At 58.4% G+C, this 12,953-nt stretch overlaps 5 protein-coding genes across 5 annotated transcripts; 3 read left to right on the top strand and 2 right to left on the bottom strand.

Annotated features, from left to right (window-relative positions):
* Positions 1-68: 68 nt before the first annotated feature.
* Positions 69-2,483, top strand: M421DRAFT_234239 (T-complex protein 1). Its single transcript, XM_033588428.1, has 3 exons — positions 69-610; positions 669-1,039; positions 1,092-2,483. The coding sequence occupies exons 1-3, from the start codon at positions 552-554 to the stop codon at positions 2,327-2,329; spliced, it is 1,668 nt and encodes a 555-aa protein (XP_033445884.1). The 5' UTR covers positions 69-551; the 3' UTR covers positions 2,330-2,483.
* A 373-nt stretch (positions 2,484-2,856) lies between these two features.
* M421DRAFT_102967 (uncharacterized protein) lies at positions 2,857-4,190 on the bottom strand (the record flags this gene model as incomplete). The annotated part of the gene is made up of 3 exons (XM_033586850.1): positions 2,857-2,868; positions 3,101-3,300; positions 3,377-4,190. 3 exons carry the CDS (start codon positions 4,188-4,190, stop codon positions 2,857-2,859), a joined length of 1,026 nt encoding a protein of 341 aa, XP_033445883.1.
* A 1,262-nt stretch (positions 4,191-5,452) lies between these two features.
* Positions 5,453-6,409, top strand: M421DRAFT_7657 (uncharacterized protein; the record flags this gene model as incomplete). Its single annotated transcript, XM_033597234.1, has 1 exon — positions 5,453-6,409. The coding sequence occupies one exon, from the start codon at positions 5,453-5,455 to the stop codon at positions 6,407-6,409; it is 957 nt and encodes a 318-aa protein (XP_033445882.1).
* A 310-nt stretch (positions 6,410-6,719) lies between these two features.
* M421DRAFT_11405 (uncharacterized protein) lies at positions 6,720-7,649 on the bottom strand (the record flags this gene model as incomplete). The annotated part of the gene is made up of 1 exon (XM_033587225.1): positions 6,720-7,649. A coding segment is annotated over one exon (930 nt), but the record flags the coding sequence as incomplete, so codon positions are not given.
* A 688-nt stretch (positions 7,650-8,337) lies between these two features.
* Positions 8,338-12,860, top strand: M421DRAFT_423466 (uncharacterized protein). The gene is made up of 4 exons (XM_033593481.1): positions 8,338-8,501; positions 8,601-11,531; positions 11,583-12,056; positions 12,101-12,860. Exons 1-4 carry the CDS (start codon positions 8,384-8,386, stop codon positions 12,712-12,714), a joined length of 4,137 nt encoding a protein of 1,378 aa, XP_033445880.1. The 5' UTR covers positions 8,338-8,383; the 3' UTR covers positions 12,715-12,860.
* The last annotated feature ends 93 nt before the right edge of the window (positions 12,861-12,953 follow it).

Genomic DNA, 12,953 nt, shown 5'->3' with positions numbered 1-12,953 from the left:
TTGCAGCTACATGACTGGACTTCTTTGCAGCTACACGACTGGACTTTTTCGCAGCTGCATGACGGTGAGCTTCTTGCAGCTGCATGACTGAGTTTTTCTTGCAGCTGCATAACAGGGACATTTTCTTGCAGCTGCACAACAGCGACTTTTTCCAACAGCGACTTTTTCTTGCAGCTGCATGACAACGACTTTTTCTTGCAGCTGCATGACAACGACTTTTTCTTGCAGCTGCATGACAACGACTTTTTCTTGCAGCTGCATGACAACGACTTTTTCTTGCAGCTGCATGACAACGACTTTTTCTTGCAGCTGCATGACAACGAGGCCTATGTGGACTCGCCGTCTCAAGACGTGCGTGACAGTGCAATTTCCAACCATGACCCAATGTCCATGATCCAATGTCCACGATCGATCATCCACACGTCGTGACGTGAAGCCGTGTCTTGCTCACCTCCGGCCTCCGCCCCCGCCGACGCCAAGCGTGCATTAAATTTACCCCAACGCGAACGCGTCCCGCAAGACAAGCCCAGACGCCCTCGCCAACACACACCATGTCGCTTTCAATACCCAGCGCCCCGAACGCCGGGCTGTTCAAGCAGGGCTACCAGAAGTGAGCCTGCTGCCCTCCTCTCGTGCGTCGAGGCTGCCTGCTAACCGCCCCGCGCCAGCTACGACGCCGAGGATGGCGCCGTCATTCGCAACATCGACGCCTGCAGGACGATTGCCCAGACGGTGCAGACGTCGCTGGGCCCCTACGGCCGCAACAAGATTGTCATCAACCACCTGCAAAAGATGATCCTCACCTCGGACGCGGCCACCATCCTGCGCGAGCTCGAGGTCGTGCACCCTGCCGCAAAGCTGCTGGTCATGGCCAGCCAGCAGCAGGAGGCCGAGATGGGCGATGCGACCAACCTCGTCATCGTCCTGGCCGGTGAGCTGCTGAAAAAGGCCGAGGAGCTCATTCGCATGGGCCTCAAGACAAGCGACATTGTCCTGGGCTACGAAAAGGCGCAGAACGCGGCACAGCAGGTCCTCGAGGGTACGTTGCCCAGCAGTCGTTTTGCGGGGAGCCGGGGCTAACGAGCGCGCAGAGCTGGTGTGCGACCGCGTCGCCGATATCCGCTCGCAGGAGGAGCTCGCAAAGGCCATCCGCACCGTCGTCGCCGCAAAGCAGTCGGGCAGCGAAGACTTCCTCGCCGACCTCGTCGCAGAGGCCGTGCTCGCCGTCCTGCCCAAGAACCCCGTCAACTTCAACGTCGACAATGTCCGCGTCGTCAAGATCATGGGCGGCGCGCTGGAGCAGAGCAAGGTCGTCCGGGGCATGGTCTTTGCCCGCTCGCCCGAGGGCAGCGTCACAAAGGCCTCCAAGGCCAAGGTCGGCGTCTTCTCGTGCCCCATTGACATCTCGCAGACGGAGACCAAGGGCACCGTGCTGCTGCACAACGCCAAGGAGATGCTGGACTTCACAACGGGCGAGGAGCAGCAGGTCGAGCAGGCCGTCAAGGAGCTGCACGACTCGGGCATCCGCGTCGTCGTTGCGGGGTCCACCATTGGCGAGCTCGCGCAGCACTACCTCAACCGCTACAACATGCTCACCATCAAGATCCTCTCCAAGTTTGAGCTGCGTCGACTGTGCCGCGTCGTCGGCGCCACACCGCTGGCCCGTCTCGGCGCCCCCATGCCCGACGAAATGGGCGCTATCGACGTTGTCGAGACGCTCGAGATTGGCGGCGACCGCGTCACCGTCTTCCGCCAGGAAAACGAGCAGACGCGCACAGCGACCCTCGTCCTCCGCGGCGCCACCCAGAACCATCTCGACGACGTGGAGCGCGCCATTGACGACGGCGTCAACGTTGTCAAGGCCATTACCCGCGACGCCCGCCTCGTCCCCGGCGCCGGCGCCACCGAGATGCAGCTCATCGAGCGCATCAAGACCATCGCCGACAAGACCCCCGGCCTCGCACAGTACTCGATCCGCAAGTTTGCCGAAGCCTTTGAGGTCATCCCGCGCACGCTCGCCGAGTCGGCTGGTCTGGACGCCACCGAGGTCCTCGCGCGCCTGTACGTTGCGCACGGCGCGCAAAAGGGCAACAAGGACGACGAGTGGACCGTCGGCGTCGACATTGAGAACGACGACAACACGGGCACCCTCGACGCCAAGCAGGCGGGTATTCTCGACCTGTGGGTTAGCAAGAGCTGGGCCGTCAAGCTGGCCGCCGAGGCGGCCCGCACCGTGCTCAGCGTCGACCAGATCATTGTCGCGCGGCAGGCGGGCGGCCCGAAGATGCCGGGCAAGGCGCAGCAGGGGAACTGGGATAATGACGATTAGACGGTTTGAGGACAAGGGAGCGACGACGACGACGACGACGAGAGTTGCATGAGCAGGAGCGTTCCAATCACACGACCAGCGCTCGAGAAGAGTTACAATGACATGGCCAGCGCTCGAGAAGAGTTACAATGACATGACCAGCGCTCGAGAAGAGTTACAATGACATGACCAGCGCTTGAGAAGAGTTACAATGACATGACCAGCGCTTGACCACTCGCATCCCATCCGCGCCTCGAAGAATCAAAAATGAACAATGAGAAGTGAATTCGTCCCATGACGCACGTCCATCTCCGTCTCCATCTCGACCATGACCGTGTCGCCTGTGCATGTCTGCAAAACAAAAGGAGCAGGCGAATTCCGTCTGTTCGCCGGCCTGTGCATGTCTGCAAAACAAAAGGAGCACGCGAATTCCATCTGTTCGCCGGCCTGTGCATGTCTGCAAACAAAAGGAGCACGCGAATTCCATCTGTTCGCCGGCATCCTCCAGCATCACAACACACTACATCTCGCCGCCATACACGTAGTCATTAGCATCCGGCCTATAAACAGCATAATCAGCACTACACGGGATCATCTCCCTCCGTATCTCCGGCGTCTATCAGCGTGTCAGCACTCGCCCAAAAACATCCAATCCCACACCCACACACATCCTCTCATGAACAAGAGAAGAACAAATGCCCTCTCATGAACAAGAGAAGAACAAATACCCTCTCGTGAAAAAGAGAAGACAAGACTCACCCGCTCGCTAACCTGCTCAACACGATTCACAACCCGGTCCAGCAGGGAAGTCAACTCCTCAGCCACAAACCCAGGACTATCGCTCTGAATAAAATGTCCGCTGTTCAGCGCGATCAGCGGCCCAATCGCACGCCCTTCGTCCGTGATGCGCGTCAGCGACGTGTTGTACGCTTGCCACGCGGGATTGAGATACGTCATTGTTAGTACGGGCGGGGTGTGCGCTGCGCCGTGGTCTGTCGCGACAATTCGTTAGCCGCTTAGCTATCTAGGGTTGGGGAGGGAGGGGGGTTGAGTTTGGGGGGGACCCACGGGATTGCTCCGCAAACGTCTCCCAGTCGTGCCCCGCGACGGTCAGGTACGGACCCGAGCCGCCCCAGCCCTCGAGCGCCGGCGCGTCGGCGTCGGGGAGTAGCGCGGCGAGGTTCCGTCGCGATAGCCCTTCCATGTTGGCCACGTCGGGGTGGAACATGGCTTTGTATTTTGCCCGCGTGGTGCGCACGTCGTCTGCGCTTACGCCGGGGGGGAGCGAGTGCGGGTCGAATCCTGCTGCGTCCGGGTCCGGCCAGATGTCGGTGTAGTCCGAGTTGGCCACGATGCTGTCGAGGAACAGGAGGCCGATGACGGTGCCGGGGTAGGTCTGCGCGAAGAGCCGCGCGATGGCGCAGCCGATGCTGTTGCACACAAAGACCAGGCATGGCGCTTGCGAGGGGCTGGCGCGCGCTAGGTGCTCCGTCCATATCTGCAGGGTGAACTGGCGCAGGTCGCGGACCGCGGACATGATGTCGTGGCCGTGGCAGGGTCGGGGGTCGGGGTCGCTGGGGTCGCGGTCTGAGTCGCCTTGTCCGAGGCGGTCGTAGCTGAGCAGTGCGGGATAGGGGAGGCCGGCTTGCACGCGCTTCTCGAGGAACGCGTTGATGCTCTGGTCCCACGAGCTCCGCGGGAGCATAAGGCCGTTCAGGAACACGATCAGCGACTGCGAGAAGGGGTTGTTGTGGCCTAGTTTCGGTGCTGCCGACGCCGGGTAGTAGGTGTAGTGCATCTTCGCGCCGTGCTTGCCCTCCAGCGGCACGGCTGATATCTCTGGCGTCGGAAAGTCTGGCAAGGCTTCCTCTGACGCTGGCATGCTGGCCAGCATGGGGTTGGCTGGGTTGGATCTTCTTGCAGCATCGCGGACCAGACGTGTTGGAGACGCGACGGGATCGCAGTCTTCTCGTACTTCTTTGGCAGGCTTCTCAGGGACCGGCGATAGCGTCTGCTCCACTACGTGCTTTGGCTCCGGCTGTTTGGTATGGCTCTTCGACCTGTGGAATAAGTGGACCATCCTGGGCTACTTCTGGTTGCCTCAACCGACCACCAACGACTTCAGCGCAAACACAACGTACGAGACCGTTGGCGGGTAGGCTTTCGAGAGCTTTCCATCCAGACCAGTCACCTCGCACATGGGTTTGTCTATAGTTATACTCCAGCTTCCCGGATTCAGCCGTGTGATCGGCACTATGCCAGGGTTGGGTAGCTTGAATCTCGGACGACTATTCACGCGAAGATGAGAGAAGAGCAGAGTCCACGTCCCAGGAGTCCTCTTGTACTTGTAAGGGCTCAAAAGTTGCAAAAGTTGGTCATACCCCTCCTCGTGGCGGGCGAGACGGGAAGGATTCCAAAACGTCCTGACGACTGCTCGGACCGTGGTTGTGCCGTCGACAGGCACTTGTTTCCAGAAGCGATTGCTGCGCTGGCGTGATCCCTAGGTGTGATGAGTGCTGCCGTGCCAGGAGCACTGGACAGGCATCTTGCGGTGTTGTGTGCTGTGAGGGGTCGTGGCGGCCAAGATGGGTCCTCCTCTTGCATGATGACATGCAGATCCACCGTGCCGTGTGTGGCTTGAACACGGCCAAGGCCAAGAACACGACAGGGGACAGCTTGGAGCGGACATGGAGCGGACAAACTAGGAGCGCCATGTTTGGGATGCATGGCTCCCGCTGTCGTGGCCGGCCGAGGTGCTGCGAAACAGTGGCCCGGCTCAGGTACGCGGGCGTTCCTGCCCGGTAACGTGTTCGGTGATGCGAGTCGCTTCTCCCTCCTCTTCACCGCATGGGCCCTTGCCGCAGATCGCTCTTTGACACGACATGTGTTCGCGGCGGTCCGTCGCCCGCATTCCTACTCTCCACCCCCGCAGTCTTACTCTGTCGCGTCAAACAACATCCATCTCTACGACGTTCGCTGAGACATTCCCACGCGACCGGCGAGCAATCACCGCGCGACGCCCGAGACCGAGCCACGGCTTTGTTCGGCAATCAGGTCAAGCGCCCGCTAGGTCGGTCCCTTACCCTCAAAAGCCCAGCTCTTGCGTCACAGGCTAACCGCTTGCAGTGTTTATGCGCTCCCATCATGGCGAACTACGTCGAGGCTTCTACCCAGACTGAGTGGGCGGGGCTGATGCAAAAGAACATTGTTCGTCCAGATGTCTGTTCTCCAGCTGCGTTTCCAAATACAAGCACACCGCCAGACGAGCCATTGACAAGCAAGAAGCAGCAGCGTGTTGACGACCTTGCATCCATATCACCAGCAGAACAGCGAGGACAGCCCCAGACGCCACCACCGTCGAACCGGCCGGCGCGGAATCACGTGTCGACCATGTCAACATCACCGCTGCTGGCCAGGCGCCAGAATCGCCCCAATTTTGTGGCCCATATCGATATGCCATCACCGGAGATGAGAGCAACCGTCGAAGCGCTCGACGATGAAGTGCCTGTGTCCCCACCGCCATCTGCGCTTGTCCTGTCGCCGCTGCCCGAGGCCAACAGGCGGTTCGCGGGGCACACACCGCTGTACGTCGGATCTCCGAGCGATAGGTTCAAGGAGAACATCTTCAAGAGGCAGCCGCCCGGTCGGCTTGACATCCAGCCAATGGTACCAGAGAAGCTCCAGTCGCTACCAGTGCACGAATTGATCGTCGAGCAAGACGTCGGCGAGGAGGCCGACGCAGCGCGCGATGAGGAACTGCAACCAGGAGAAGTCAGTCCGTCAAGAATGTCCCAGGAAGATGTCGGACTCACAGGGCCTCTGACGCTTGCTCCCAACCCCGGCGGCGGCGCGCAAGACAACATACTGCTCAGCGCATTGGACAGCAGACTCAGCCAAGTCGCCCAGGAACAGGCGGCGGCACTCGCTAAGGCCGGCCAGCAACAGCAGCAGCAGCACGTGGACGGCGCAGCAGAGGACGGGCCGCCGCTTAGCAGGCAAGGCTCAGCAGACTCGCGCGTCTCGGAGGCGCCGGGTGTCGACGGTGTCATCCTGAAGAAGACGCTGCCGCTCAACTTCGGCGTGCCGATCGGAACAGTGTAGGACACGCCCCCCAGTTCCAGGACCCGGAGCAAGCGCGGGTCGAGGGACGACAGGGTGGCTCTGGACGAGCAGAGGGAGTTTGAATAACGGCATAGATAGCGGAGCATCGGATTAGCGATACCCGAGATCAGACATGGAGTCATACTTGTGGCGTGAGACGGGACTAGGATAGATAGCTGCATCAATCGAAGCATCATGGCAAGCATTGCCGGCGCCAGCGGTCAACAGTCTCGAATTGGTGGGTATCATGAGCCTGATCAGAGCTTCTCCAAGTACTACAGACTACAAAGCCTCTCTACTCGTCGCCATTCTCCGCCGCCTCGGCCTCGGCTTCGGCCTTTTTCCTATCCTCCCACTTCTGCTTCTTCTCTAGCAACCGCGCCAGATTCTTGGCGCCGTTGAACACGCCGTACGTCTTAGCGCTGCACGCCGCACACGTCGGATCGCGCCGGTACCGCTTCAGCGCACACGGCTCGCAGAAGTAGTGCCCGCACTTTGTCACAATCGGGCTCTTGTACGGCGCCTTGCACAGTATGCACGCGAACGGTATCTTCTCCAGCAGCGCGAGATCCACAGCGTCTGCGCCCGCATCCCCATTGTCGGCACCGCGGTTCGCGCTCGCCACGACTGTCCCCGTTGCTTTTCCCTTTTTGCCCCCCAGCTGTGACAGCTCCCACTCCCGGTCCAGCTTCCACCCCGCCGCGTAGTCCTCGCGCGCGTGCAGGAACTTGCAGTTGTCGCCGAACCCGCAGAAGCCCGTTTGCTTGTAGTCCTTGCACACGTCGGGCGTGTAGTCGGTTGTCGTGATGGTCCGCACGTTGCTGCTTCCCTTCTGCGGGCCCAGCGCCTTGCGCGGCGCGTCGGCGGGCTTCTCCACGAATGTCGGCTGTTTCGAGGATAACGCGCGCGTGCTGCCCAGCAGCTCTTTTGCCGATGGCGCGGGGCTCTCGCCTTCGAACCAGTTCGATTGCTTGGTCGCGTCAGAGTTGGCTTGGATCTCGCCCGAGCGGTTGGCGGCGTATTGCGTTGTGCCTTCAACCCCCCCGGCGCTGCGTTTCTGGGCCGCAGTCGAGGCTCTGAGCGCGCTGGCGGTCGTCTTGCGGCGCTTGACGACGCGGCCGTCTTCGTTTTCGGCCTCGGAGCCAGATGACGCGGAATCCGAGTCCGAGGGTGGTGGCGCTGCTGGCTTGCGCGGTGCGGCTTTTGCGCCGCGCTTTTTGAACTTGACTATCGGTGCGTCGGCCATCGTCACGTGTGTGGTGTGTGTGTAGTGTGTGTGTGGTGTGTGTGTGCGAGTGTAGAGGAGGGCAGGGCCGAGGAAGGAGGGGAGGCGCTGGTAATGTCGTTTGCTGCTGTGGGAGAATGTTCCATGGGATGAGGGTTGATCTATAATCCGGGGAAGCTCGGCGTGCCGCTAACTTGGAATCGTGCGGCTCTGCTGACGCCACTCGAGCCCAGCCACGGCGCGCTCACTTCTCATGACCGGACGAATATTCAATGATGTCCAGCGTAGCGTGAAAAGGGTCCAGGCTTGACCCAGACGAGAAGGTAGAGCAGTCTCAGCATCATCCACCCATGAGCAGAGGAAGTTGACAGTCAATTCCAAAGCCTCGAGCGTGGCGCAACTCAGCGCGATGCCGAACGTCCTGTGATCTAATGGGGTTGTCGAGGACTGTCGAGGACTGCCGAGGACTGCCGAGGACTGTCGAGGACTCTGAATCACGGCTCAGGATCATGGCTCGGGCGCTGTGTGGATGTGCAGTCTCAAAGACCATCATCTCACAGTGGGCCGTCGAACCGTTCGAACATCACGAGACCACGCGTTTAGGTTTAAGGTTGACGACCCTAGCCAGACTACCGGTGCCGGTACCGTATTAGTGCGCGGGGTGCCGCAGTACTCATCCTATCCAACACGATAATTATTCCATCTTGTTCAGCACCCTCATTCTTTCTATTTTCTAATCTGCCGTCACAATGGCTCCAATCTGTCGTGCGCGGCTGCTGTCTGACCTCAGTGGGCAGACTGCCTGCGACAAGGAGGCAACCTCTGCTGATGGGCGTTTGTGCGCATTCCATTCTCGTCAGTGTCAAGGTGAGCGACTGTCAGAATCTCAATACAAGTAGCAGCCAACGAAGCAAGCTATTTTGGTTTTTTGCACACCTTTTTTGCACACCTTCTCACGACTTCCAGCTCTGTATCGCGGATACAAGAAGCGCAATGCAGAACTTGACTCATTACCTAGCGATCAGCCATCGTACTACATCGGCAAGAAGGGATCTACAGTATCGCATGACTATGCAGACATCAACGATGAGGCGACGCTGAGACAATTGCATGACTATCTATTCAAAACATTCCAACTGCTGGACCGCGTCATCCGAGCGCGCAAGCTGCATCACAGCCATTTCTTCGCCATCGACAACGACTATGGCCACCAGAAATATCTCGACAAGCTCCTTAATGACAAGCAAAATATTACCAAAGCGCTCGAGAAGCTCGGAAGGCGCGCAGCCACCGTCATGTACGAGCAACAGCAGTGGTTCGACTGGATCAAGGCGACGCAGGCCAAAGAAGAAATGGAAGGAGAGACTGAGTCCAAGAAAGTCAAGCTCGAATCTTTACTGTTCCAGCGCCATCAAAAAGAGCTCAGGCGACAGCAGCGAGAAGTGCAGGCTAGAGAGGCGGCAAGGCAACAAGAGCAATATCTAGACGACACTCACCGACAACGCCTTGCCGACGTGTCTGAGGAAGAGCAGGACGACTGGGATCCGATCAAGGACGTCTACGGCTATGAGCGAGACAACTATGCAGAGCTCATCAAGTACTTCCTCATGCTCAAAGACCAGGAGCCCAACGATGCCACGGAAGATGCGTCTACCGAGGCCGTCGTTACTCAAGTGGACGGCGCTTCTGAGCCAGCTGCTTCTTTGAAGGCTCTCTCGAAGAGCGCTAAGAAGAGGGTAAAAAAGGCCAATGCAGAGACAAAGAAGCTGGCAGATCCCACGCTGCGAAACCAGGAGGGGAGAGGCGCGAAGGTAATTGGGATGGAAACCAGAAGTCAGATGCGAGAACGACTCCGCCAGCCTGTAGAATTCCAGCGAGTCACAGGCTTGTACGCACACGGAAGTGGGCCCACAGGCTTCGATGCTCAGACGCCGGCCATCCCAGCCGATGAGATTGAGCAGATCTTGGACGAAGTGACTGAGATCAAGAGTTTCCTATTCTGCCGGTTATTGCTCGCGCAATCGACCCTGCTACCGGCCGCGCTCAAGGCCGAAAGTATCGAGGACTTCATCGGCAAGGAAGAGGTCACGCGCGAACATCTCCGTGATCTCTGCCTGAAGCTAGAGCGGCCGGTGCTGCAGGATGTCCGCGATGCCTGCGCTGACTTTATTCGTGACAGAGATGGAGTAGAAGATCTCGAAGAGCCCCATGAGAAAGAGGAAGCCGATGAATGTCCCGCCACACATAGAGCCCCAGACAAGTATCGCCTGAACTTCAAGAAAGGCAGGATGCCCGACAACTACAAGACCAAGCGCGAGAGATCCGCAATGGATGCCAGCAAGAAGCAAACGAATCCCTTCTCGGAGAACGAAAGCGCTGTAGACTTTGGCAAAATCACAGACGAAAGTCAGTACACTCGCAAGCGAACCCGCATCAAGATCTGCGGGCGATACATGTACAACTATCCCAGTGAGAAGGCCCTTACTCGTGGCGGTTGGCATCACTTCTCAATCATCGCCAAAGACTCGGATCTCTTCGACGCCGTGGAGCTTTGCCGCAACTGGAACGAGTTTTTCGAGCTGAACATCCTCTGCCTGTACCATTACTTTCCTGCTCCCAAGTGGACCAAGTTCATTGGCGATCCGGCCCGCCAGCAACTACTCCAGCTAGGCTTCATACCGTACTTCCACGCAGATAAGGCAGAGTCGGTCACAAACTACTTCCAGACGGGTAGTCGTGGGATGACCCGTCGAGCGCATCAACACACAGAGATGAGGAACTTTATATGTGGACACATCAAGCGGGATGATCCTGTCAGCCGTCGCTTCATCCAGTACCTCGCCATGGAAACCTGGCAGCTGCGCGCACTCGTTCGCGACGCTAAGACAGGTCGCATCCTGATTTCGCCGCCTGAAAACGAGCTGTGGCTGCTTCGCGAGAAAAGCGGCTGGGGTAGGGCTAGCAGGAACAAGTACGAGGTCCTTGGAGAGATTGGGCCGACGTTTTTCGAGGCTATGGACAAGTCTCGCAAGTGGCACTTTGGCTTCGAAGAGTTTTATGATGTTTATATTTGGGACTCCAGCCCTGGTCGCTCTTTCTTCACTCTGCAAAGGAATATCGAGGAAGTCCTCACGCGTGCCATGAGAGTGCGGGAACTCAAAGACATGTTCTCTACTGCCGGACCGATCCTTAGGACTCTCACCAAGGACCCGGTTACAGAGCGTGTACGCAGCATCAAGCCAAACGAAGAGGTACAGAGCATCTGGGACGGGCTCGATAAGAATGCTCGAGCGTGGTCGTGGTCGCCCCAGGATGGTTCCACGAAAGAGGGTTTCGAGGACAGCTACAAATACACAGAAGCCGACGAGTTGGAAGACGCGATCTTATTCCCGCTCGAGAACGCTGGACTGCTACCCGACGATCTCTACTACAGAGTTCCCAGCGCGATGGAGATGTTCGAGAAAGATCCAATCGACATTCGAAGATTCGCTGAAGACCTCGACACAGATGAAGAAATCGAATCTTCGGGCGGTACCGATCTCGGCGAAGTCGAAGATGATGACGATTCCGAGTGGGAGGATGAGAGCGAGGCTGGTGCTGAATGTGCTCTAGACACTGACATATCACTCGGAGAAGACGATGATACTCACGAAGCAATAGACTTTCTCAGCGAGCATTTTAGGTCGCTAGCGTTGAGGGAGCCCGACTACTTCATAACAGCTTTGCGCGATCCGAGTTCGAAGACGCTTCAGAAGCTACCAAAGTCAGTCAGGACGAATCCAGCAGAGCTCATGTGGGCTTGTCGTTTTGCTCTGCGGTCGCAGCAGGAATATGACGATAGTCCCGCGAGCATGGAGGCTGACTTCTTTCGGCATCTGGACCGCCAGAAGAGTAAAGGTCAGTCATCGCCGTGATGGGCTCGAACACACTGGTGACTAACAAGCGTAGTGTTCAAACAAAGTTTCCACGTTGGAGATACAGAGCATCATGCGCTTGCGCGCTATGTCGAGCACAAGTATATGATCGATGCTATGGACGACTACATCATGTCCCAATCCGTCAATCCTGGACCCTTCGAGCTCTGCAAATCCCTGCGCATGGCCGACATGTTCCGTGAAGAACGCCGCATTGTCGACGATGCTTTTAGGGCCTATGCATCCATTGCAGTCTTCTTCGATGGCGACGCGTTCCTCGCATCCGAGCACGGCATACCCTGGCGAGCCACAAAGCTGCTCAACCAGAGTGAGCGCGCCCGGCACATCCCCGATCGCCGAACTCACCAAAGCAATAGATCCCTGCCGAAAGATCTCTGGAAGCCCTGGGACGATCTGTTAATGCAGCACAATAAATCCCCTGGCGACCCCGTCACCGACATCTACCCCATGGCCTGGCGCAAAGCCCTGCGCCCCGTCATCATAAAACGTAAGCATCCCCCTCCACTTCTGAATCACTTGCTGAGCCCCTAGTCTTCAAGGCAGGTGTCCTCTGCGCCTCCTACAGCGGCCAAGCAGCAGGCCTCGCGACCGCGCACGCCCCGTCCGGACAACGAATGGACATGTACATCGACTACCGGCGCGGGCTGCCGTTGGTCCAGCTCGCATCGCATCTGCAGGACCCGACACCGCTCGATCGATCGCACGTGATCGCGCAAACCAAGGCCTTCGCGAAATCGCACCCGGACGCCAGATTCTCGGTCCTCCGCCTCTGGTCCGCGCCGCACTTCTACCCACTCATACTCGGCATCGACAAGCGGCCGCTATGTGCCTTCCTCGACGACCGCGGCCGCTGCTGGGACTGGAAGTTTATTCCCAAGGACATGCCGTTCAGCGAGTGGAGCGTCCACCAGCAGCTGTCGCTGCGGCTGCAGCCGTACGCGTCCGTGTGGGGCGCGCAGGTCTGGGTCGCCAGGGACCTTGTGGTGGTCATGGGCACGGATCAGAAGGAGTGCAGGAGGTTCAGCGAGGGCGTCACGTGGGCAGTGCAGACAAGGCCGTGGCGGCTGGAGGTGGATTTCTGGCGCAGTTTTGTGGGGGTTGACGCCCAGTTCCTGGAGGACTTGGACGAGCGGTGGTTGGCGTGAGGTGCTGGATTGGGATCAAGGGTGCGTCAATGGAAAGTATTTGGGAATATCTCTTGCAAGCCAGCGCTTGTCAGCCGCTTTGCGTAGAGACAACGTTTGCCAACACCATCGTTTCCGTCTTACCGTTTGGTCGATATGTGTCCCGGTCTTTGTTCCTTTTTGCTCCGCTTTCTCAGGTCCCCGTATGACTGCGATGATACTCATAGCGACGGCACCCTACCTTTGACGCGTTACAGCAT

Source organism: Didymella exigua (assembly GCF_010094145.1).
Source record: "Didymella exigua CBS 183.55 unplaced genomic scaffold M421scaffold_27, whole genome shotgun sequence".
In the NCBI taxonomy this organism is placed as follows: domain Eukaryota; kingdom Fungi; phylum Ascomycota; class Dothideomycetes; order Pleosporales; family Didymellaceae; genus Didymella; species Didymella exigua.
The sequence above is the reverse complement of the archived record's forward strand: the minus strand, read 5'-3'. Positions and strand labels throughout refer to the sequence as shown.